A 25,967-nucleotide genomic window follows, 5' to 3' on the forward strand; every position below is an offset into this window, starting at 1 on the left:
AAATGAGGAATTCCCAGTAAAATCACGACATTTTCAATAAAATTCATGTTTGGTCTTCACATTCGAAATCTGACATCTTAAGCAGACAGGTTAAGTAGTATTTATAATGTTGAAAAACGTAGATTTATTATTGTAAAACAGACAAGTGAGTGATTTTGTTTTTGTTTTCCGAAGATTTAATTTCATAAAACTCAAAACTGTTTACATGAGGTTTCTTGATGACGTCGACACGCATCGACGTAAACTGTGACGTCGCGGGCATCCCGGAAGAGAGTTACAGAAAGTGAGCAACGTTTGGACAACGTGAGACGCGCGAGCGTTTTCTGCACAGTTGTTCATTCCTTTAAAGTCATTACCAGCTGGAAAATATTAACAGGCTTCATCACGACACGAAACACTGCACTAAAGGTAGGCAGACACAGGTACTGGCGACACATTAGCTTAAAAAAGTTAGCTCAAAAATTAGCTCCGCGAATCCGCTAGTTTTTACTCCCGTTTGAAAGATAAAAATGAGTTGTTCCCCACGGTAAAGCCCAACAAAATCCAGTCATTTAAAACACAGCTTAAAATGTAGCATCAGTGAAACCATGAAGAGCAGAAAGTTACCGACAGGCGCAAACTACTTGCCCTTGTTGAAGATCAAAGTTTTATGTCAGTATGTAACATAGTTTCATTCGTTCATCAGTTTTTTTTTGTATTCCTCAAGTTGGTTGGTTGAGGTTGGTTCATGGCCATGTCTCCTTCTTCCCCCCTCTGAAAGCAGTGTGCTGGTCATGGCTCTGAATAAGTCCATGCATCCCCGGAACCGTTATAAAGACAAACCACCGGACTTCGGTTACCTGGCCTCCAAATATCCTGACTTCCAGCAGCACGTGCACACCAGCCTCACCGGAAGACCCGTGTAAGTACCTGAGTGTGTATGTAAAGAAATTATTCCTGTCCACAGAAGATCAATTAATCTGCTGTGTGTTTTATTGATCGTTCGTCCATGATCTCAAACCATCATCATCAGTTAATCTTTGAGAGGTAGGTGGCCATGATCACATAGCAGCCCTGGTGTCCTGTGGCTTCTGATTTATTGCACATACACTAAATACTTCCTGTCTGTATACTTTTGGACTGCTTCATCTTTGATTTTGCATGGTTTGTTTTGATTGAAATGGAAGAAGTCCTTCTTGGTAGCAAGGAAAAGAATATATTGTTTATTATAATGTTGTCTCCTCCTCGTTATGATCAGACTTTGGGACAGTCTCAGTACCCAGTTATTATGTTAGGTGTTCTCAAAGCCTCACCAGGTTCTTTGACCATGCATAGATCGTCTCATTGTGGCGTCCATGTCCAGAACATTGATGACATCATTGATGACATCATAAAGCCATCTTCACCAACTTCAGTCTGATCTTGGAAGTCATCCTGATGTACCACACGACAGTTGGGCAGGTTCTTGATCAGTCTGTTGATGAGAGTGGTTTTCCCTCCACTGGTTACGCCGCCGATGCCATTGATTACTTCTTGTTTTCTGCAACGTTTTCAGAGAGGTCCAATCATGTTTCAACCTGCCCCAGATCCATAAAGAAATGGTGTTCTTAATGTGTTGGGGAAGAACCTGACTGGGCTACATAGCTCTCACCTCAACCCCGTCCGACACTTTTGGGATTAATTGCAATGCAGATTGGGGACCAGGCCTTATGGCACATTCATGTTAGCGATACAGTTTTTAAAGGTGTTGGGGAAGCACTGCTATCAGATACCCTGATTTGAGGTATCAGAATTGATATTGAGAAGAAAAAAAAGTTGGATGCATCGCAAGCAGTTGTGACTGGGGAGCTCAGAGTTGGATTTTGCTCTTTTCAGTGCCAGAGTTGTGCCCTGAGGATCCCATTCATGCCCCAGCTGACTCTTTACTGCTAGTTCAGCTTCTGGCAACAGCAAAGAAGAAACCTGGACAAATGATTAATGGACCCAACATCAAAAGATTTTTTTTTTCTTTTTCATTTCATCCTCTGTTTGCTGTTCTCTCTTCTCATTACAGAGACTTCACAAAGTATGTGAGAGTAACAATTCAAAATAAACCCCCAATTTAAAAAATAGGTTACTCTGTCAATCACTGCCTTGCCAGCTTCCAGTGTTTCACCTTGTGCTGAAACTGGAGCCAAATTATCGGACTGAAACACCACGTTTATGTGTGTGCTTCTTCCAGCGAGATGCTGCTGAGAAGTCATGATGTGAAAAAGTCCACGCAGGAGAACAAAGGAAGAATATGTCTGGTGGGATTAGTGGTGTTGACGGGGAACAGTGTGAGCTCATGATTGCTTTTTTGTTCTGTATGGGTGGAAGTTCTCAGTGGGTCCCCTTCCCCTGTCATGCACTTAAGTTGGATGTTTGGGCTTCTAGTGTGGCAGGAGATGAGTTAGAGGAGGGTATTTAACATTGAGGCAACAACCTGGATTGGGTAGATGGATAAAGTCCAGTGGCGTTATTAATTTTGTCATTGCAGTTTGTTGACATATTTCTTTGTAGCGATACCCAGCCTTTTTTTTTTCTAGTTGAAAACACATTCAATATAGCATTTGCAATGTATATTTTGGTTAAGTAGGTTCTTAGCAAGACATGTCAGCTTGTCAACTTTAATTTGGAATTATTTTTTTTTTTTTAGTCTTCTCAATTGATGTAAATGTCTGTCAAAACAAAGCAAACTCCCAACGAATGTTACCGCTGACAGTTATTGTGGGACTTGTATTTGAAGTCTGCTGTTCATCTGTCAGGACCGAGACACTCTCCTCCCTCTTTGTTTGTGTTTTTCTGAAACAGGTACCACGTCTGCTCAGTGAGGAAATCTGTTGTTATTGTCTGTGTTGTGCAGATGAATGCAGACGTGGTTTCACTGCAGCGAGCCTGAACATCTGCACGTGACTGTGAACATATTGGTGTGGGCTGATCCTTTGTGGTTGTGAGGTGGCCAGTCAATCATCTTATGGCGGAGCGAGTGTGCATGTGTGGGCACGTCGTAAAGCTCGACTTGATGTCCGTCTGTGACAGGTGTTAATTATGTTTGTAATGTCTGAGTATCTGTCTGTGGCTCACCAACAGACAGACAGATGACAAACGATGGGCTGGTAAGGACATCCCACGTGGAAATTGGAAAGACAATGGGGGAATTGGACAAGTAGCCAGTCGTTATTTGTGTCGTTTTTGTTTCCAACAAAAAATGTGAAAAGACACAGAAATGAAACATTGGTTACTAGCAGGAAAGCATGACATGCTTTCATTGAACGCGGGTCTATTTAGTGATGGAACAATACAAGATTTGAGTAGCTGAATGACAGAAAATTATTGAAAAACAATTTTGATTGATTAATCATTCGTCGAGGAAAAGGACTATGGGTCTACAGCCTTGCTAACAGTTCTGTGAGGCTGTACTTTGGCACAGTGGTGCTTTTTAGCTACGTGCTAATGATAGCATGCTAACATGCTGATGTTAAAGGCATGCTATGCTGGAATTGCCAGTAACCATTTATAAACACAACATTCAAGCTTGTCCTCTCCAGCTCAGCGCCATCAGAAGCACATGCCCCCTGAGCCTGACCACAGTTTACAGAGCACACACTGCCCAGTGTACCACCTGCAGCATCACATACCCTCATAAGGCAGTGACTCTAGGGCAGTGTACCTGACTACCTGCAGGAAAATGAGTGATGAGGTATCTTGCAACTATTTAATCAAATGTGTTTATCATGTGTTAATGGCATTGTTTGTGCAAGTGAACTAACAGCTGCATGAAGTTAGCAAAGCTTCCCAAGCTCCAGACGGCACAGATCAAGGTTGGCCTGGTCGCTACCTGACCTCACCTGTGCGCTGTTATTGGCTGAAGGCTACACACCCACTGTCCAAAGGCTCCAGACCAGAAATGTCCCAACCACAGCAAGATAAGAAGAAAATAATAGAATAAAAGCAGAGAGCAGATAAATACACCAACACACACTTTTAGTGGGTCATAAGCGATCATTGAGAGGGATTAGTTTTACATGAGTTTATACATTTTTTAAAAGAAAATCCTGCAGAGTATACCTTAAGCAGGTGTAATGTTTACTATGTGCACCACATCAGTGTAACGAGTTAGCAAGCTAACATCAGCACTAAATGCAAAGTAGCTGAGGTTGATAGGAATGTCATTAGTTTTGCAGGTATTTGGATGTAGACTAAGATGCTGGACAAATTGAAATTATGACCTGATGATGGCACTAGTGGAAAAGTCAAGAGAGTCACTAAAGTAATTGCTGTTATTCCTGAGGGGGACATGAACATCTTTACAAAATTCCATGACAATCCATCCAATAATTTTAAAGATATTTCAGTCTGGACCAAAAGTGGTGGATTGTCATGCCCATCCCTGGAGCCATGCAGGTACCATGGCAAGATATATTAAGATGGGTTGTGAACATTCATATCTTAGTACAATAGTTGCCAGCAGTACATTGCACAATGATCAGACATTGACTCAGACTGGAGTTAGTTGCCAGTTTATTCTCTTTGCCTGCTACATGAACGGCTGTCCAGGATTTGCGTCTCACTTTGTGTGTGGCACCAGCTCTGGTTAGCCGTCTGCAGAAATTTGGCTCTCCTTCCTCGTCAGTCTGTCATTCCATCAGTGGAGGGATTAGTGTGGTTTTGTATTTCCCAATGAATTCATCCACTGGGTTTTTAAGTATTTAAGCAGTGGGTCGGGGATGAGAGTAATCTTGGGGAGACACTCACTCAATCCTCAGGGGAGATATGTCTCCCTTCATTTACGGATCGTCAGTGGAGAGGACTGATAGCGGTGGGCCAAGAGTCGAGCTCAGACCAGAGGCAGCAGGAAAAGAATCATGGGGGATGTAATTGGAATTGAGTGTGGAAGAGATAAACCCCAAAATAGTCCGAGTGTTGGTTTGTTTCAGTTTTTGGGAAAGGGGGGCTCAGATCAGGCAGATAGAGGGGTGGGATTAGGATGCATGAATGGGTATTAAAAATGCAACAGCCTGGGTGACATTTAATTTGGTAGTCATATTTTTTATGGGCTGCGAGACCATCATCTGTGGAAGGATTTTCACTTCTGTAATTAATGAAATGTTACATTTTCTCAGCATTTTTTTTTCGGATATATATTATTAAACATGTCCTGAGCATTAGTGGAGAAACGAATGAATAATTATAACCTCTGATGCTAAATTTTCAATTGATAAATGTCAGACTCTTAGCAGAGCTATTACCATACAGGCATTTTTTATTACCTGATTTGAGAGAGATAAGGGAAAGTCGGTAGGATAGGATATTATTTTTGCGTATTTCACTTACTAAATCTGTGAAGAGGCAGTCATCTGCAGTGTGACTATGCTCTAAATAACCAGGCATAACCATTATCATACTCTAAATCGTTTATCTGGATAGCGGTTCATAATGAATTATAATTTGGGTTGTGTTGGGGCTGGTCACAGGGTTTCTGGTGAGCAGCTCCAATAAGCTTTCTGGAGCTGACCTGAACAGATCCCATTTTATTAGCTCGCACAACGAGCAAACTTTTGATCACGTCTGTTGCTTTTCGTTTCCACAATCGCTCAAACACTCTGTTCGTTCTGTATATTGAGATAATCATTTTGTTGAGAATAGATAACTTGAGTCAGTGAAATGCTGTTTTCTCTGCTTTTTGTCCTCTTCTTTCAATACTTGGGTCGCAAATGCACCTAAAGTCATGCGTAATGAAGTGAAAATGTGTATTGTGTGTTTGTCCTTGTTAAATTGACAGCCTGATCCCAGGTTGTCAAATGGGGCCTCATGTTCTTATTTTGTAGCTTTTGTTCTCTGTTAAATTTGAAATGATAGAATAAGTTTTCAAATAAAGTAAACAATGGAGAGGAGAAAAAGATTTTGACAATTTGCAGAACTCATTCGCATTTTATTCATCAAATCATGAACCCACGTAATCAGAATAATAATCCCGAGCCAACCATCTAGAAACATAATCACTACAGCCATAATTGTTCATCATTGTTATGAAGCTCCGAAACAGCACTTTTTTTTCTTTCTTTTTTTTTTACAGCATCAGCAAATCTGTTAAATATCAGTCAGTGAGCTCAGAGATATTCAAAGAGTCAGTTTAGCTTTAAATTTGGTGATTTATAAGTGATGCACTCATTTCTGCTCCTGTGTGGACACAAAGTTGATTTCACTCAATGTGTAAAAAAAAAAAAAACACCTGACAAGAGGGAAGAAGTTGCTGCTAATCAGCACAAATTTTCTCCCAGTGCACTCAGAGTGAAGTAGATGTACCTTGAAGGTCGGCAGAGATTGCAAGAGTGTGTGTGTGTGCGCGTGTGTGTGATCATGTAGCGTGGAGGTGAGAGCGAGCAGTTTGTCTCAGCAGTAAACTCCCCTCTGGTCTAATGATGTTGTCCTCTTCATCCATCTCAGGATTTTTCTGCTTCTCAGCACTTAAACCTCTTCTTCTTCACCTGCAGAGTCTTACTGAACACTTTTTATTTGCTGCTTCTCACCTGGGCCAGTTGTTTTACCTGAACATGAGCTGGAATCAAGTTTTGACTCTTGATACGTTTTCTTGTCTACACAGTATATTTAGTACCATCCCAACTTTTTTGTCCAGGATTGTCCCACACTGTTTCCCGTCAGCCACATTAATGTCGTAAGCACGCAGCGGTGCACCTACGTGGCAGCGGAGGCGTAAATCGCGGGCGCGGGCACGCTCACGCTCCGTCTGGCGTCAGCCATTGCTCCAGCGTGGCCGGATTTGCGTGCTCCCCTCATCTGTTCAGTCGGTGGGGTTGCCATGGCGATGTGGCATTCGCAGTGCTGCTGATGGGAGTGATTGGTCTGCATTGCACACACACATGCTGCCATACACACACACACACACTCATCAGAGGCTAAAAATAGAGGGCTGGCCTGAGCAGCCTCCCTCTCTGAATATTGATCCTTATCTAATGGTGCCTCTGAGGAGAGAGCTGGACAGATGCGAGAGGCAGAGCTTTCATTTTGTATAAGAGTGAGCGTAATGCTGATATATCACTTCTCCCTCATTAGCCTGATTCCTCCCCAAAGCTCAGGCCATTTTTAAAGTGCATATTTCTTCAGCGGCTCGTCTTTTGAAAACACCTTGTACGTCCTCAAAGGAGCCAGGTGTTTCTCCAAGAGGTCACAGTCCTTCAGCCGCTGATTAACCTGGACCATTAACCTAATTTGTTTATTAGTTGGGGAGACACTGGGTAAGATTGATGTCAGACTCTGCAGGTAAATCACTTCTCATTTGTATCCGTCTCGCACCTGGCTGCTGGAGGGTCATTTGTCTTTGTTGTCACTCCTGAATGAAGATGCAGAGTTCAGTGGTCAGAGTCACCTCCAAAGCGCCGCTTGGCCTCTGTTTTGCTCTCAGTCAATACATTAAATGTTTTACCTCATCGGCTTCACTGATTTTTGTTAATATTATAGATAGATAGATAGATAGATAGATAGATAGATAGATAGATAGATACTTTATTCATCTCCGAGGAGAAATTTGCAGATATCTGCTATCTGCTTATTCTGAATTTGAGGACAGCAACACATTTCAAACAGGTTGGGACAGGAGCAACAAATGAATGGGAAAGTTGTGGAACGCTTCAAAAACACCTGTTTGGATCATTCCACAGGTAAACAGGTTGATTGGTAACAGGTGATAGTATCATGATTGGGTATGAAAGGAGCATCCTGGAAAGGCTCAGTCATTCACAAGCAAGAATGGAGCGAGGTTCACCACTTTGTGAACATATGATTGTATAAAGGAGATTAATACAGGGGCTCAGGAACACTTTGTAAAACTATTGTTGGTAAACACATTTTCTTTGCAAATGACTGCATTCTGTGTTTATTTATGTTTTACAAAATGTCCAAACTTTTTGTGAATCGGGGTTGTAACTTGCTTTTGCATCTGTAGTTCAGTGTAGTCAGTCTGGACTAAGTAGTACACAAACACAACACACAAACCTCCTTTCACTCTCTGATCAGGAAAATATTCTAAACACTCATGCCCTGACCTGATATGTGTTACAATTACATGACAAACGTTGGCTAAAATCACATGTACTATCATTGAATCTGTGGTTGGTCTGCTTTGCTGTAACACCACAAACGACCTGCTCCAGGGTCCCATTGGAATCAGACTAAGACTCAGGGCCGGATTAAACTGCCAGGAGATCCTGGGGCAAAAAGAAGCCATGGGCCCTCATTAGACCCCCAACACATGTTCACACAGCTCATTTTGCCCGGAGTCCAGTATTTCTCCACTTCTGTATCAGTTATTCAGTGATTACTTGATTAAATCTAAATATGTTTAAGGATCTGCACCCATGTAATTAAAATATCTGAAATAACTGGAAGATTAAAGGCATTAATACTGTTTGTTGACACAGGACCACTCGCGATAAAATTGGGATTTAATGTCAGGTAATATTGCAGAATCTGCCTGAAGCCTCTGACCATTTCAGTTTTCAATTGTGCTTAAACTGGTGGTCAAACCGCGTTTGACCCTAACGTGATATCATCCAGCATAATGCTGAATTGGCCAATCAAAGACAAAATGATTGCCACCATGATAACTTTACACAGTGAAATCCTTCCTCATTATATTCTAAACCATGGTGCAGCATTTTGGCCTCTTGTAAACCTTCAAACAGTTGGATCTTATATTCAGACTTGATGTCCTGGATAGTATTTCATGTCCCGATCATACTTGAAACAACACAGAACTGAAAAAGTAATTTAGGATGCACTTGTTTTTGTTGTGCAGTGTCACTGAGGAGGAGCTGGATACTGAGAGAGCAACAACATTTATCGTTCATGCGTAATTGATTTGTGAGATAAAACTATAAGAATAAAAAAAAACAGGTCAAACGCTTTGGATCTCAGAGTTGTACCTCCATCTCTGCCAGGAGTAGAATGAAAATATGCTCACACAAAGCTCGTGAGGTGCCAGACACTCCCATCACCAGGATGTGTCTAATTACATCTGCCAAGGTGCGAAAGCACTCGTCGAAGCTTTAATTATACGTATCTCGCCCACTCGTTTTGTCTGCCACACTCGTGCCGCTTGTGTGACAGCTGAAATCATGAAACACGTCGAGAGGAAAAGACGGGAGAGCGAGCGGGCTGGACTGAGGATTGGGAATAAAAAGTGGGAGGTTTTTGCAGTGCTGTAAATGTGAATTTCATTGTCATTAGCAGTGTATTGTGAATTGATGGGTTGCTTATCTCTCTATTGTCCTGTGTGCGTGTGTTCGTGCATGCATGTGTGTAGTAATGAGGTTCAGTGCAGAGGGTTAATGAAGTGCTGCATTAAGAGCAGTTTGGTAAATTGCTGTCGGGTCGCCTCATTGGTAAAACACTGAGGCTGAGCAAGTTGGTAAATTGAAATCATCCTTAAAGGGAAACTCTGATTTTGCTTGGTTTTATTTTTGTAGCTTTATCCACCATTCCTATCAGTGATAATAACATTGTATTCACAGTTCATCGCTGAGATCTGGGAACATAGTAACATCTTTAAAGCAACTACAAGGAATTTTCATTTTGTGTTGATTGATTTTGGCGGCCCCTGTGGTGAAAAGCGGTAGTGTTTCTGCTGCTTCTTGTCATGAAGATTTTGATCTGCTAGCTTGTGCATTTGTTTTGGAAGTGTGTAAAAGAAAGTTGCATCTTTTATTAACACAGCTCTTTGCAAGATGCATAGCGATGAGGTAGCGTATCTGTTTATGGCTACAACTCGATTTCTTTTAAATACTACTACTTAATACTTCTTAACTTTGACTTAGATAAGCATGTTTTTGATGAATATAATACTGTCATAACCAATACAATAATGGCTGAAACTACAAAAATAAGCTAATGGATTTTCTATTTCCTATACAGCTCCGTTTTGATCCAAGTGAATGAGTGGTTCTGTAAGAATTGAATGCTGCTGTGAACTCATTCAGCCATGTTTGTTTCCCCTTTAGAGTGAATTTCAAAGAACCGGAGGCGGTGCGAGCACTGACCTGCACCCTGCTGAAGGAGGACTTTGGTCTGACCATCGAGATCCCTCTGGAGCGCCTCATACCCACCGTCCCCCTCCGCCTCAACTACATCCACTGGGTGGAGGACCTCATAGACGGCCAGAAGCAATCACGAAGGGGCATCGACATCGGTACTACCATTGCTGTTTCTGTCAAGTGCTGTACATCTTACAGTGCGTGCGATAGGTATCACTTTCATGATCACGTGGTGAGAGGATGCTCCAGATAGATTGAGCTGACATTACTTTTCATAAATTTCCTGAAGTGTTCAGTTGTGGCCTCTGTAATTTAAACAAGAAGGTAGCTCAGCATTGCAGTTGATGACAAAAATACCAAAAAAAACAACAACAAAAAAAAACATCTTGAGAGTGTGTGGCCCCCAGTTAATTAGAGTTTGAAACCCCTGCTCTTGTTTAGTCTTGATGTGGCTGCCAGCAGCTCAGACGAGCACACGAAATGTCAGTTGTTGCTTCCAGCTGGTACACATGAGCCCAGTCATTCCCAGTGTTCCCAGTACTTACGACCCAAATCCCCATCCACATGTCACAGCTTGTTTGCCGTTCTGTCTGTCAGAGAAGAAAGTGCGTGTGTCTGTGTCTGTGTGTGTGTGTGCCGTCCCCTCAGGTCACTGATTGGTGGCCCTGAATCTTCTTGTAAGCAGATTGAAGACGTCTGCACTCTGATGGATCACCGCTGAGAGTTCCCTTTACTAACGAGTGCCACCTCTGTCTGAGCCATGACTGAATTATGCAGCCTGTCATGTGTGAATGATTCAATAACAGCTGCTGGAACTGACATTTGTTGTCCATTATGGCCACTAATTTAAAGATGATGCAGTCCATTTGCCATTTACTTTAAACAACATGTTTCAATATTGGTCAATAAAAGTCATAACTGTTCCTCATCCTATTGAATACATGTGTCTGTGTGTGTTTGGTCAGGCACTGGGGCGTCTTGCATCTACCCCTTGCTGGGAGCCACAATGAACGGCTGGTACTTTCTCGCCACAGAGGTGGACGACATCTGTTTTGACTACGCTACGAAAAACGTGGAGCAGAACAACCTGTCCGACCTCATTAAAGGTATGTGTGGTCCACTCACCCAGAAGAAGTGTGTCTCCAGACATTAGACCGCTGCAGCTGAACAGCGGTCTTTCACTGTAGTATTTGGACATTGTCTCGCCTAGTGTTTCTTAAACGGAGGCTGTGTAAGTTTGGCTGAACTGTGGCTACAAGTAAGAATTTACGTAGGGTGGTAGTGGTGAAAGCTAAAATGTAGAGCAAGAGAAGAACGAGTGGAGAAGAGTGAGAGATGAGGACGGTCGGCCGACTCAGTTATATCAGCAATATCTATCTAAAGTTTGCTAACGTTAGCCACCAGGAGCACCTGGTTATACCAAACCACATAAGGCTGTAGCAGCAAAACCACAGAGCGAGGTTGTTTCTTATTGCTTATAAATTTAACATTTCATTTGCTCCTTCTTTTAAAAAGTTTCGTAGTCTTGCTCCTCAGGCCCCTGCACAGTAACATCAGTCTTGGTTGTTAGTTGCATTTTGATAATTAATGATAACTGCAAAATAGTTTGTGAGGGTTTTCTGCCTTTCTCTGTCTTTTTTGACAGTAAATTGAATATGTTTGGGTTTTGAACTGGTGGTCAGACAAAAGAAGTAATTCTGATCCCATTACAGTTCTCCCCATTTTCATACATTTTTTAGATCAATTATCAACAGCTCAATCAATAATAAATGATCTCTAATTGTTATTTGCTGTCAGCTTTGAGGCATTTCAGTTGAATAGAAGTTGATTTGTAGCTCTAGATGTAAAAGAAAAGCCTTCGTGCTTACAGTGTTGCATCAGCCAGCGTGTTCTGTGTCATTTCATGCCATATTCTGATTGGTTGGTTTGTCACAGATGTCTGATCGTCTATCTTTGGTCAGCAAGGCTTTAAATTGCATAGTGTCTCATAGTGTGATCCAAGGTTTTGGACTGAGAACCATGTTTCTCCTTTGTTCCTTTTTGGATCAGCCTGACGTTGCACATTGCAGGAGCCTTTAGCCTTGTTATATTTTTTCCAAGAGCTCTGGTGCTAAAACATACAACTTTCAAAACCCTGCCTCATCTCTATTCTAGTTGTCAAAGTCCCTCAGAAGACTTTACTGATGGACGCCTTGAAAGAGGAGACAGGAATTGTCTATGACTTCTGCATGTGCAACCCTCCTTTTTTTGCCAACCAGCTGGAGGCAAAGGTAAGAGTTTCCTAACATTTAAAACTTTTTCCTGGTGTCCTGTCTGAACATTTAAATTAAATAAGGACAGACTTCTCTAACATAATGTTTGGCTCGTGGAGAGTAAACACACTGGTTGACGGGCCAGAGCAAGCCTGACATGAGACGCTGTCTGTTTACACGATAGTAACTGACTTCTAATAGGATTTCATCCTAATCTCATTCTTGTTGCTCTGTCCAGGGGGTAAACTCCAGGAACTCACGGCGACCTCCTCCAAGTTCAGTGAACACGGGCGGGGTGACGGAGATCATGGCGGAGGGCGGGGAACTGGAGTTCGTCAAGAGGATTATTCATGACAGCCTGCAGCTCAAGAAACGCTTGCGGTGAGGAAAACAGCAGGACAAAATGACTCAAACGTGACTTTTTTCGCCCCTGGTTGCAGATGTATTTTTGTGAGTCTAAACCAGATTTATCAAGCCCAATCATAGACAGACGCTGTAAGTATTCATAGTTACACAGCAACATAATGGATGAGCAAGAGTGCTGCAGTTTTGTCCTCTTTGGAGGGGCTTTGAGAGGTTTAAATGGCTGCTGAGAGCACCAGTGGATGGGAGACACCAAGAGGTGAAATGGGCAGATGGGTTGCTGCACATAGATGGAGCCGTCACCCAGAGTTGGTATAATGATTTTGGCACACACTCGCCCTGTGCTGTATCCGGGAACCCACAGGGAACAGCTGTGTTTGGCTGGGTAGGTGGGGGTGTCTCCAGTGGCCGTCACTTTACCCTCCCCCGTTACCAGGGCTGTCACCGGGGCAGCAGAGTGAGACACAGATAGAGGGAGCTGCAGAGTGGTGCTATTAAAACTGATTAGACATGCCACACCTGCTTGGCCTACAGGGGAGCACAGTGTGTGTGTCTGTGTGTCTGTGTGTCTGTGCACTGCATGCACCGGTGTATGTTTGCATAATATGTCACTTGAAAGACGAGTGGCCCTAAGAGGGATGTGATCTTAACACCTGCCTGCTCTTGTGCAGCTCTGTGCCGCCTTCATGTAGCGAAGACAGGAAGTGAGAATGAAACCCGTCTTATTGAACAGGTTTGAGGCTTGGGCCAAACCAACCACAGCCGGCTGTCACTTCTAAACGCATGCTGGGACACCACAGCCACCAGGTGTCCATGGAAACGCTGCCAGCTTCACCGATTGGTCCTTTGAGACACCCCGCACCACTCCGCCTTGCTCCTCTTTCCCTCTTATTTCCACTGAAGTGTAATTACTGTCAAACAGGGGCAAGCAATCTTAGTTCCCAGTATAACACACATCCAAATGGCCCAAAACCACAGTTGGAATGAGGTAATACTCCTCATTTATCATGCCATTGATATGAAAATTACCATCTCTGGTAATAAGATTGTAATCATGCGCCTGTGCTTCAACATATGAAGAGAGACGGATGAATATGGATGCTAATGCAGCTGCACACTTCGGGACGTTTGAAAAGCCGCTGGAGGAGGAGGGAAGCCATGGAGCTGCTCTGGGTGTTCCTCCCCACTGTGACCAAAAGTGGAGGAACATCTGTGAATATTAGAGCTGCTCAATATTTCATTCTGTCAGCTGAGGCTGACATGTTGCTCTCTCCTCCCCATCACCCCTCTGGGCATCTTCATACCTCCCTAACCTCATTCCAGTCATCGTCCTTTCTCACTGTCATTCACAAGTTAAAACGGCTTTTTAAGGTGTGATTTTGTCTGCAGTAGTTCGGTGTGACTGCATCTTTGCACATTCAGGGATGTGGCTATTTACAAGGGCTTTGAACACAAGTCAGAGATCCTTCAACCGAAAGAGAAAAAAAAGGGAACGCATTTCCTGGTCTTGTATATATTTATATAAATCTACCAAAAACTTGCATAAAAAGTGTATTTGTATTTGTAAATGACTGTATTATTAATTTATTAACCCAACTTAAAATCACATATCGTATCCTTGATGTGATTGTGATGATTATGTTGTGTTTACATCTTTACCACAAAGAACACCATTATTTATCTTTGACTGAGGTTCAATTCTACAGCTTTCTTAAGAAGATATTAACTACTGCTGCAACTATTTTATCATCAATTAATCTGCCAGTTTTCTTCTCAATTAATTTATTAATCCTTTAGTTTATAAAATGTCACACAAATGCCAATCAAAAAATTTCCAGAGCCCAAGGCGGCGTCTGAATCCGTAACGGGAGATATTTTTGATTGATAAATGATTGAAGTTATTAGAGACTGTTGCTGATTAATTTTCTGTTAACCGATCAACTAATTGTTTTAAAAACTGATTATTTTCCCCAATAATTAGGCAAAGAAACCCTGAGTAGAGTCTGCAGTCTTCCCTACAGGCTGCATACAACACCAGTAAAAGCCAAGAAGTGGAGAATAAATGTTAAATGTTACTTCTCACACATTTAATTTCACTTAATATCAAACAGTCATTCTAGATCCACGTTAACGCAAACCAGCTTTGTTATTTGTACTTGCACTTCCATAAGCATCTTTTGATTTGATAACTCAAGTCTTAGATCAAAGTCTGCTCAACATTTCATCAACACTTCCTCACCATCACCTTCCTCACCCCCAGAGCGCAGAGGAGAGGGCCAGACTCACTCTGACAACAGGACTGTTTTTTTTCCATCCACCTTCACACTCATTGCATTAACCGCAGCACCAACATGTTGACACTCGCTGTATTTTCTTTTCTTTGTTTGTCTTCTGTGGCCGCCAAAAAATATGTTGCTGTCTGATCTCCACCTCACCCACGAGCACCTCAGTTTCTGTGTCTTCAGTTTTCCTCTCAGTTGTTATTCACCATAACTTGCCTAACAAGCCAGTGATCAGCAGGCTCATTTATATCCATCTACATTCATGAGGTGGACTGTTTTGCCTGCAGGTGTGTGTATGCAGGGCTCTTCATTCCATTTACAGCTTTTGTGCACATGTACTCTGTTAGTATGGATCCTGTGCAAGCTTTCATAAATAAGACCCAGCTTTGAAGTGAAACTTTCAGTCCTAGTTGGTCAGCACCTTTGGTTACTGGTGGAAACAGCAGTTGCTACTGGTAACAGATGCCACAGGTCCCAGAATTCTGGGGGCAGCAAAACAAACTATTGTCGTATTACTAAAGAAGTGAGGCACCTCACAGAGAAGTTGGAGGTGCGCAGCCTATTGCCTGCAGCTCTTCATGTAACAGCTCACCGTGGCTGCTCCTTCTTGTTCCATTACTCCCTGCAATATTTTAATCTGATCCGCAGTCAAAAAATGCCAAAAATGATGTTTTGGTCTCGATTTGTAGATAGATAACAATAGCGGTACATGCTAATCTCACTGACGAACACATTCCATTTCCTGTGACTCCTTCATGATAAAAGTCAGTTCGTGTTTTGCAAGTTGAATGCTTTTAATGTGGAGCTGCAGCAGTAGGAAATGTTCGGTTTGCACTAGCAGACCTATTTCATAATAATGCAAATCTAGAAATATTTCAATATTTTACCTCATTTGGCGATAAATAGTGACTCAGTAGACATTTATTTACATGAAGCTATTCGAGATTATCTCTTTATATAATCTAGTGAAAACTAAGCAAATCCTGACTGGGTTTGTGAAAACTGGACAGTCCTCCTTCCAGTCTGACTCCCTGATGTGTTTATCTTTCCTCCATCTTCCCCAACTACTTCTTATTGATCAACACCAACCTCATCTCTTTATTGCACAGCAGAGATTATCGATCAGGCCTCCACCAAGGGATGACTTCAAAATATCATTTTTTTTTCTCCACTGTGGACCAAACTCACCCGGATATTTTTCCTGTCTCTCATGTTCTACTCAGTGTTTGTGTTGCTCCCAAGAGCTCACCTCGGCTCGTTTGATCTCTGCTTGGCAGTTGCGTGGGCCAGCAGCCACCAACACACACACAGCTGGTTAATATGGATTCTTCTTTCTGCAGGTGGTACAGCTGCATGTTGGGGAAGAAATGTAGCTTGGCACCTTTGAAAGAGGAGCTGAGGAAGCAAGGGGTGAGTACCAAACAAGGCAGACACACAAATGCATCCTGCATCCACAGCTTTTGATCTCAGTTTGTTCATGCAGGAACGAGCCCCTTCTGTGCATGGTCAGATAATAGCTTGTTAAAACAATCTTTGCCTCCCCTCTCAAACCAACGCTCTTCTGGGACAGTGTATTGACGTTAGAAACAGATGGTTTTAAATGACAGGGCAGCAGATACCCAGACAAACATAACACATCAGCTCTTTCTAATATATGCCAGCTAAGCTGCATCACAAATGAGCCATGAATGAGCTGATTTCTGTTTGCAGTGCATGACTGGATCACATGGCACTCTGTAGCTAACGTGCCTTAGCCTAACTAATAACCCGGCACATGACTCTGGTCCTGTGCCAGTCACTTCCCTCACATGCTCAAAAAAAAAGAGGAAGAACAAGAAGCTCGTGCCTCCACCCCCACCCTGTCTGCACCTGCCATCTCTTAAACCTCCTCCAGAGGTTTTAGGGTGCTGTCGATGCTCATCGCAGTGAGTGCAGCCTTGGCTAGCGTCCAGAGAGGAGACTGTAGCTCCATTTTAAAGTGTGTGTAAACAGAAACCTCACCTGGTTAATATGCTAATGCCTTTATCACCCATTACTTGATCTTCTCTCCAGCGTCTCCTCATCTCTCTTTGTCTTTTTTAATTTAGCAAATGCACATGTTGGTTACTGAGATACAGAGCTCTTTGACCTCTGACCTTTTTATCTCTGTGACCCTCCTCTTCCTAGTTACTGAAGCAGTCCTGAGAGGCAGTTAAAATGCTCTGTTAGCACAAGGGTTTTCACACTTTATTTTCTCACCCATGATTAGAGATGCAGGAAAAATGTCTTGAGTTTACATCAGACTAGTTCACTCAGCTTTACCAGCCTTGCAGACTGAGCATGCCCAGTTTACGTTGCATCACACTGTCAAAGGTCGTCACATATCGAGGATTCACTGAGCGTTTTCGAAGACGAGGCTTCAGAGTACATTCTGTTGAATGGTATTTGGTTATGTTGGGCTGTTTTACATTTTATCACATGTTCATATCATAAGGTCAAATCTCTGCCTCAATCAGAGCAGCCAGCTGCTTCAGCGGCTCCAGCTGTTAGATGGTTTAATGATGGAATATAGTTCCATGTTATTTATATCTACTGCTTTTATGGATGGATCTTATGGATTTTTTTTGTTCTATGGCTTTTCCTTCTTGATTTTTTGTTTTGTGGTAGATATACACTGCTCACAAAAATTAAAGGAGCACCTTAAAGAAACACATAAGATACATCAGATCAAAATATGAAGTTGGATATCTATACCAATAATGACAGGGCACTGTTTTAGGAACAAAAGGATGCCAAGTCTTTTAATGGAAATAAAAGTTTTCAGCTTACAGAGGGCGCAATTGTGTAGACACCGTAAAATCAGAGTGAAATGAAGATGTTAAGGGCTAGTCCATTTTTTCCTAAACTTAATTTTTGCCACTCAAAATGCTTTTCAGTATCTTGTGTGGCCACCACGAGCTTGTATGCATGCTTGACAACGTCACGGCATGCTCCTAATGAGACGACGGATGGCGTCTTGTGGCATTTCCTCCCAGATCTGTGTGAGGGCATCCCTGAGCTGTTGTACAGTCTGAGGAGCAACCTGGCGGCGCCTAATGGACCGAAACATAATGTCCCAGAGATGTTCTATTGGGTTTAAGTCAGGGGATCGTGAAGGCCATTCAATTGTTTCAATTCCTTCATCCTCCAGGTACTGCCTGCATACTCTTGCCACGTGAGGCCGGGCATTGTCGTGCATTAGGAGGAAACCAGGACCTACTGCACCAGCGTAGGGTCTGACAATGGGTTCAAGGATTTCATCTCGATACCTTATGGCAGTCAGAGCACCATTTCCTAGGCAGTAGAGGTCTGTGCGTCCCTCCATGGATATGCCTCCCCAGACCATCACTGACCCACCACCAAACCTGTCATGTTGAACGACGTTGCAGTCAGCATAGCGTTCTCCTTGTCTTCTCCAGACTCTTTCACGTCTATCACAGGTGCTCAGGGTGAACCTGCTCTCGTCTGTGAAAAGTACAGGGCGCCAGTGGCGGACTTGCCAATTCTGGTGTTCTTGAGCAAATGCCAGTCGAGCTCCACGGTGCTGGGCAGTGAGCACAGGGCCCACTACAGGACGTCGGGCCCTCAGGCCACCTTCATGAAGTCTGCTCCTGATTGTTTGGGTAGAGACATTCACACCAGTGGCCCTCTGGAGGTCATTCTGTAGGGCACGAGCAGTGCTCAGCCTGTTCCGCCTTGCACAAAGGAGCAGGTATCGGTCCTGCTGAGGGGTTGAGGTCCTTCTACGGCCCTGTCCAGCTCTCCGAGAATAACCACCAGTCTCCTGAAATCTCCTCCATGTTCTGGAGATTGTGCTGGGAGACACATTAAACCTTCTTGCTGCAGCACGGGTGGATGTGCCATCCTGGAGAAGTTGGACAACCTGTGCAACTTCTGTAGGGTTAAGGAATCGCCTCATACTGCCAGTAGGGATATTTACGCAAGCCAAAATCAGCACGAGTGGAAAACCAGCCGAAAAAGATGAAGAGGGAGAAACTTGAAATGACCTCCACATTTAAAACCAGTCCTGTTTTGAGGGTTTTCTAATTGTTGCCACTGAAGTGCACCTGTTGTTTATTCCATGAACACCAATACAGCTGAAATTGATTAACGAGGCCCTCAGCTGCTTAACCAACCAGAAAATTATCAGACAGGTTTAATTCAATTCATGCCAGGGCCAATGAAAAAGGTGTTCCTTTAATTTTTGTGAGCAGTGTATATAAAATTTGGAGTACTGTGACACAGCTGACACAAATAACAGCACAGCCAGAAACTAAATGTAATTAGCTGAAGAAGAGAGAGAAGGAATCATGTTTTTGACCAAATGTGATCAGTTTCCTTGCTATAATTTCCATAGTATTCAGTGTTTTTGTATTGTAGAAAATTCAATTGTGCAGTAATCTGTTGCAAGTACCTAGTGTGACTGTGTCATTGTGTTTTTTTTTCTCAGGTGCCTAAAGTGACACACACAGAGTTCTGCCAGGGTAGGACCATGCGGTGGGCGTTGGCCTGGAGCTTCTATAATGATGTGACTGTTCCGGTGAGTCTGTGCAGATTTAATTTCTGTCCCCCATGCACTCCTGCTGCACTCTTTAGACTCAGCAGATTGTTTTTTGGTTATTATGGCTGAGTAATGAAATTCACCACCTTCATTGTACCACCCAATAAGCTTCAATACTACGTAATATTGAAAAATAGACTTGACATTTAGCACCTTAAATCAATGCACAGGTAAGTAATCTCAACGGTTATTTTGCTGCTTGAGCAGCTCTTCTGTTGCTGGATGATTCCAAAACCCCAAAGCCTCCACCTCAATAATGCACCACCTCTGTCCTGCTCCATCCTCTCGCCCCTCACCAGACTGTATTCTCTTTCCCTGCAGCCCTATTCCATTAGAAGCACTTATTCCTTCCTCTGGGGAGATGTTTATGTGATTTTTAACATGCTGTATCCAGGCAACAGTTACCAGGATGGGGCTGTGTGCATACAACACTGAACCATTGTCTTGTCTGGACTGTGAGAGAGTTGGGGAGACAGCCAAAACAGTTAAAGGACTGAGACTGATGTTGGAGTGATGGCAGGTTGAAAATAAAGGCTGGTGGGAGGCAGTAAGCAGGTGCAGCAGAGGCTGTTTGTGTTTTGCTGGACTCGTCTCTGTTTTGGCCTTTTCAGCAGAAAAGCATTTGAGCAGAATAATTGGCCTACATTTCCTCCTTCAACACTCCTCCTCCACCACTTTCACGCACATCCACCATCATTTACACTCATGCTCGCCGTCATTACAAGACACACCCCCCCGAGCATGTGTGTTTAGTGTGGGTGTGTGCGCGCATGCGTGTGTCGACAGAAATTTCTGCATGTGTAGTTCCTTGCATGGTTGACTACCTAATTCTACCCCATGCGTGCGTTCCTATGGCCGTCTGGTATATATGTATGTACAATGTATGTGCATGGGGGTGCTCATTAATGTTACATATAGACTTTAACATATGTGACAAGCATGCAGCGGTGACCTACTTAACCCTCTTATTACCAGGTCAGCTTGCAAACAGCAACTACTTCCATTACTTTACATCTACTCACTCTTCTCCTGGTTTGTTTAAACTGTATTTATCTGTGGATTCACGTTTTAACTTATATCTGTTGACTGTGAAGCTTCTCCCTGTGTGTGACAGAGCATAACAGAAAACATAATTGTTGTAGGTGCTCAGACATGCATGAACATTTTTATTTTCAGTTATTTAACAACTGCTTATTCAGCATTTGGTTTCATGTAAATGATGGAAGTGTGGGGAACAAAAAGGATGTCTCTTGTTCTGCTGCATCGATTTTGATCTTGATTGTCAATACGACAGTGTTATAGGAGTTCAGAGCATAATGATTGCCACACAAAATCAATATCTCGTTATAGCATTCTTTTGCCGGTGTCTGCCACTTCCTTGTACAGCCTCCTTGGTACATGACAGCACAGTTGTTTGCCGTGACATGTCCCATAATGTCTTTTATGGTTGGCTTTTCCCAGAAAAGCTTCTGTTTAGTGCAACTGCAGAAAGCATGAGTATGGTTTGACCTCCAGGTCACCACACAGCCTCCAACACAACCGTTGAGTGCTTAGATTTCGACCTGGGTGTCATGAAGAAAATGGAACTCGAACTCTGATTTTTAAAGATGGAGTAATACACGTGAGCTCCTGACGTTAGAGGTAAGGATGCAGAGGATGGATTAAAGGGAGAGAATGGATGTATTGCAGTGAAGAAAAGAAGATGCTGATTTAAAAAAAAATCCATCAAAAACAGACAAAAGGATGGAGAGTGTGGATTGTGAGATTAGAGCACATGCAGACGGAATAAAAGGACTAGAGATAGAATAGACTGCTCAAGGCTGCCAGGCTTTATCTGAGCCCTGGGGTGTGTTGTTGATGCTCATACAGGCTTCTGACAGGAAGGGGGGTTCAGGAAGGTCCAGAGGTCAGGAGTCCATGCAGGGGTTTGGGGACTTGACTGAAAGGAAATGGGGGCTGGTAGGAGACGGGTGATCAGAGTTTACAGTGTTTTGCCTGAAGATGAAATCTGTGTGTGTGTGTGCGTGTGTGTGTGTGTGTGTGTGTGTGTGTGTGTGTCAAGATGGATGATTGAATGACATTATATCTGAAGAGAATAGCTCTTATTGGACTTGTAGGCTTTTACTCTGCCTGGTTTTTAAAATTGGGGCAGGCTTTTATTGTGAGGTTGTCATTTACTCATACTGCGCGTGTGTGTGTGTGTGTGTGTGTTGGTGTGTATGTGTGTGTGAGATAGGTGAGAGTAGGTAAGTGGGATTAATAATGGAGTGAAGGAGCAGCAGATTTAGAAGAGGATGAGACCCAGTGGAGAGGTGTGTATGTAAAACTGTACACATGGATTTTTCACTTTTTATGAATCTGTGTGTGTGTGTGTGTGTGTGTGTGTGTGTGTGTGTGTGTGTGTGTGTGTGTGTGTGTGTGTGTGTGTGTGTGTGTGAGAGAATCTATGTCAAGGATGCTCCATAGAAAAAGATCGGTCTGGCTTGATGGATTTTATTGATTTCCATTCCTTGTACAATGAGCTGCAGGGCTCGCAGAGCGTGGAGAAAAAGGGGGAGAGACGCCTGTGAGAAACAATAAGACATCCACCATCATTTATAAAAGAAGCTCTAACAAGCAGCCAGACACAGCAGCGTCCATCATCAACCCATTAATTATTTCCAGCTCTTCTAAACATGCATCTACATGGACCATAATTTTGACTAAAATCAATCAATAGATGTTCAATCAAGATTGAAAAACCTTTTACAGGAAGGAAAGCTTTTTGTCATGAAAATAAAGCTAATGCAGGGAAGACACATGAATGAATTAATTGTACTTGATCTAATACTGCTTAACAGCAGCAATGGAAAATGAAATATGTAGAAAACACACATATATCATGAACTACATTTAAAAAAAACAGACTACAAAGTCTTTGGATGCACAAAGATGAATGAGTAATCCAAACTTGACTCTCAGATCAGTGTAGCAGTGTGAAGGTCACAGTCTGCTCCTGCCCTCTGCTGTTTGTAGGTCAGTCGGCCATGCTGTCTGCTCTGTCACAGTACAGTGCAGCTGCAGACCCCTGCTGTCTCCCCACTTTCAGTCAGCCTGCAGTGACTTTGCTAGTGCAGCGATGACATATTGGCTGCAGTGGATGCGTAGGGGAGGATCGTCTGAAGAGCGTCTGTTGTGTTCAGACACAGCTGGGTAATGACCTCCACCGCCATCACAGCGTGACATTAGAGGGGATTAGAAATAAGGAGCAGTGTTTAATTCGCAGCAGGTTCAGGATGCGCTCATGTGGTGTGAGCGCCCTCTAGTGGTTTGTAGTGAACATGCATTGATGCAATTAATGTTTGACTGCAGATACTTGTCACAGCTTTAAGTATTGACTCATAAGGAGTAATGATGTGTATCTCTTGCTTAGCAACAGACAATTAACTAGGTTCATTATTCATTGCATTTAAACTTTATACAGAAAATAGTTTAAAAAAAGGCAAAGCTTTTCACGTACAAGCGCTACATACTTTTCTATTTTAGTTTACTTATTTTGTTAAATTTATCTTACTTTGGTTGTTACTGTATTAGGCACTGGTGTTAGTATTTACCCCGTATACCCTTTGTATTTATCACTTTGTTTTTATTCTTATGTTTTTAGGTAATCTCTGGCATTTGAATTTCCTTCTGGATCAGTGAAGTTCTATCTTACAACAAAACAGATCAGAGACAGTAACAGTATTGAAGTTAACAATATGCAGCCAGATTGTATCTGAAGTACGACATGAATGAAGCGATGAAGTCAAAAACACGGTCGGGTGGGAAACAACATGAAAAGAGCTAGAGCACAGTAAATATTCCCAAATTAAGGGGGCAGGATACCAGTGGTATCTAATCTTCAGGGTGTGATATTGTGTTTTCTTTGGCTGGAACATAAATTCCCCTCTATTGTCATTTGTAATTATTACTATCTTATTGATCTAGAATCTATATTTTCATGCATATTTCAGAATGAATCATGTGCTTGGCAATCTTGTTGACTATGGTACCACAGGTATCTTAAACAGTGTTGACTTAACCTGCCTACATATATGCCTGTGGTTTGTCTGTCTGACCCTCTCTTCCTGTATTAAACTATACCTTTTGGAGCTGTTTTAATTTGTGTCCTTTGTATTTTACATGTCCAGAACACACACTGCTACGGCCTGTTAATTTTCTCCTGATCGCCCTCTTTTTCAGTCTCCTCCCAGTAAGAAGCGTAAATTGGAGAAGGCACGGAAGCCCCTGTCGTTCACACTACCAGAGGCGGGACTGAAGGCACTCCAGGCCAAGGCCTCGGCTTTAGGCTTTATTGCACACAGCCCTGTGGACAGCATCACTGCTCTGCTGGAGAAAACGCTCACTGACCTGCGGGTAAGCTTTAGGGCTGCTCTGGCACAGTTAGACGAGGATTATCCCAGTTTCACCTTTGCTGAAGTTGTAGACCTCGGGGACATTACTGGTGCTTAGATATTCTGTCAGGACCTTTGTGCTTCTTGACCTTGTAACACTAAGCTTTTACTCCTGTAAACCTCATCATTAGTCTTATCATCTTCTTTGTGTGGCTCTGCAGGTGCTGCACAAACGCATCCCATGCAGCAAGCAGGAGCATAGCCTCTTTCTAACGGCTGTGGAAAACACTTGGATCCACGGACGTCAGAAGAGACGTGAAGGGTCCCGTCAGTTGCGAGAGCTTCCCAGAGCGCCTCACTGTGCTGGAACCAGCTCTCAAACCACTTTGGTCACATCTGCTCCTGCCACAACCCCAGTAACTCAAAACCTGTCTGCCTCTACACAAAACAGCAGCGCCCAGGGTGACAGCGCTCAAAACGAAACTATGTCTGCACAGGAGCTAACTGGGCAGCAGCAGCCTGCAGAGCAGGTGGCCAACGGCGCTTCTTCAAATGAGACAACTAAAGATGTAACACACAAACCAGCTGGAGAGCAAACAGAGGTCTTAAAAGCTGTATCAGGGGAAGATGTGGACATGGAGTCTTCTACGTCCACAGAAGCAGGTCAGGAAACTGGTCCAAAGGAAGCACCTGCTACAACACATGAACCACCCCCTAAGCAAGCCCTGAGCCATGGTGCAGTGGAACACTTCCTGTTAAAGTGTCTGCTGAATGTGATGCTCGAGGAGAATAACGCAGTGATTGAGATGCACTGGGTCGAGGGTCAGAATAAAGACCTAATGAACCAGCTGTGCACTTACCTGAAGAACACACTTTTAAGGTCTGTCACAAAGTCCTAAATAACAGATCTTTTAAATAGTCAGGTGTAAAAATACAGCAACTAAAATTTTACAAGTATTATTTTTAGAGATGATTATTGACTGCTTGTTTCTTTTTGGACAGTAAAAATTATTCTAATGTGCAAAAATGTACACAGCTTTTGAGAAGTTTGGGCAGTGTTCACTGTGATATCTGGAGGTTTATTCCAGTAGATAGTCACACTGACGTGTTGCCATTAATATCAACTAATTTTCTTGTACTTTGCAGTTTACATACCTTTGTTACCTAGTACATACTCATGCTGTACATTGGTATTTTTTGCTCAAAAATTTGCAATAAATGTTCATTTTTCTAACATGTTTTCTGCTTCACGATACATCTTTTATATGACGTCATGCATTTTTGGTCATGATTTCTTAAATAATCCAGTACCTTAAAATGGCCACAAGAGGACAGTATGTGTTTCTTTTATAAGGGACTGTCCTTGTCAGGATATTTTGTATTAGGATTAAATCCTTTAATTGCAGCTTTATGTGACATCATCTTTATGAATGGCTTTGGAATGACACATTGAACCCAACAGGGTTTGATAGTTGGCACACCTTAAATTCACACACAGCCTGTGTAATACAGGATGTTCCTGGAGTCCCTCAGTCTTTCCTGTGCCTTGAGAACCTCCAGTATTGTGATCCATTATTATCACTCTGTTGTTGCTGACATACTTCCTGCCTGGAGCTGAGTGAATAACAGGAAAAGAGGCCTAAATATCCAGGGTCATGTGCATGCACATGCACATTCATTGTTGGCGTGTTGCAAGCAAAGACACAGTTCCCACTTGTACTACATGTCCCTCGGTTTTGCCAGGACTTTGACTCCACCAGCCCGTGTGTGTGTGTGTGAGAGAGAGAGTCATGTGAGAGCAACATCAATGTTAAAAACAGGGACCTGGTGTCCCACTGTTTGGTTACTGATGATAAGACTAATGATATGCAAGTTTAATGCTGTTTTCAAACACTTTGCTTATCTGTACTTATTTGTTCATGGTTAGATGTGCTGCTTTGTCAAGAGGAAATTAGTCTAGGTATTCCTGGAATTGGTCTGATGTAATAGTAATTACATGAATAAGTCAACTAGAGCTGAAATAATTAACTGATTAATCAACTAAGTGACAGAAGATTAATAAGCAGGAC

General features: G+C 42.7%; 1 protein-coding gene across 2 annotated transcripts; it reads left to right on the plus strand.

Moving 5' to 3' along the window:
- The first annotated feature begins 276 nt into the window (after positions 1 to 276).
- Positions 277 to 25,136, plus strand: mettl16 (methyltransferase 16, N6-methyladenosin). Of its 2 annotated transcripts, none has more exons than XM_041940956.1 (10): positions 277 to 408; positions 761 to 901; positions 10,017 to 10,204; positions 11,015 to 11,155; positions 12,204 to 12,319; positions 12,540 to 12,682; positions 16,287 to 16,356; positions 19,415 to 19,504; positions 23,747 to 23,920; positions 24,120 to 25,136. In XM_041940956.1, exons 2-10 carry the CDS (start codon positions 774 to 776, stop codon positions 24,795 to 24,797), a joined length of 1,728 nt encoding a protein of 575 aa, XP_041796890.1. In that variant the 5' UTR covers positions 277 to 408; positions 761 to 773; the 3' UTR covers positions 24,798 to 25,136. The 2 variants fall into 2 exon arrangements, with proteins under 2 accessions (XP_041796890.1, XP_041796889.1); XM_041940955.1 differs by having other exon boundaries at positions 278 to 408; positions 764 to 901.
- The last annotated feature ends 831 nt before the right edge of the window (positions 25,137 to 25,967 follow it).

The sequence above is a fragment of the Chelmon rostratus genome, chromosome 7 (genome assembly GCF_017976325.1).
Source record: "Chelmon rostratus isolate fCheRos1 chromosome 7, fCheRos1.pri, whole genome shotgun sequence".
NCBI lineage: Eukaryota > Metazoa > Chordata > Actinopteri > Chaetodontiformes > Chaetodontidae > Chelmon > Chelmon rostratus.

Bases quoted from the DNA above. Each gene is read 5' to 3' on its own strand.
- mettl16 (XM_041940956.1), top strand. From the start codon at position 774: ATGGCTCTGAATAAGTCCATGCATCCCCGGAACCGTTATAAAGACAAA. The intron at 10,205-11,014 runs GTACTACCATTG...GTGTTTGGTCAG, and splicing joins ACGAAGGGGCATCGACATCG to GCACTGGGGCGTCTTGCATC. The intron at 19,505-23,746 runs GTGAGTCTGTGC...CCTCTTTTTCAG, and splicing joins ATAATGATGTGACTGTTCCG to TCTCCTCCCAGTAAGAAGCG.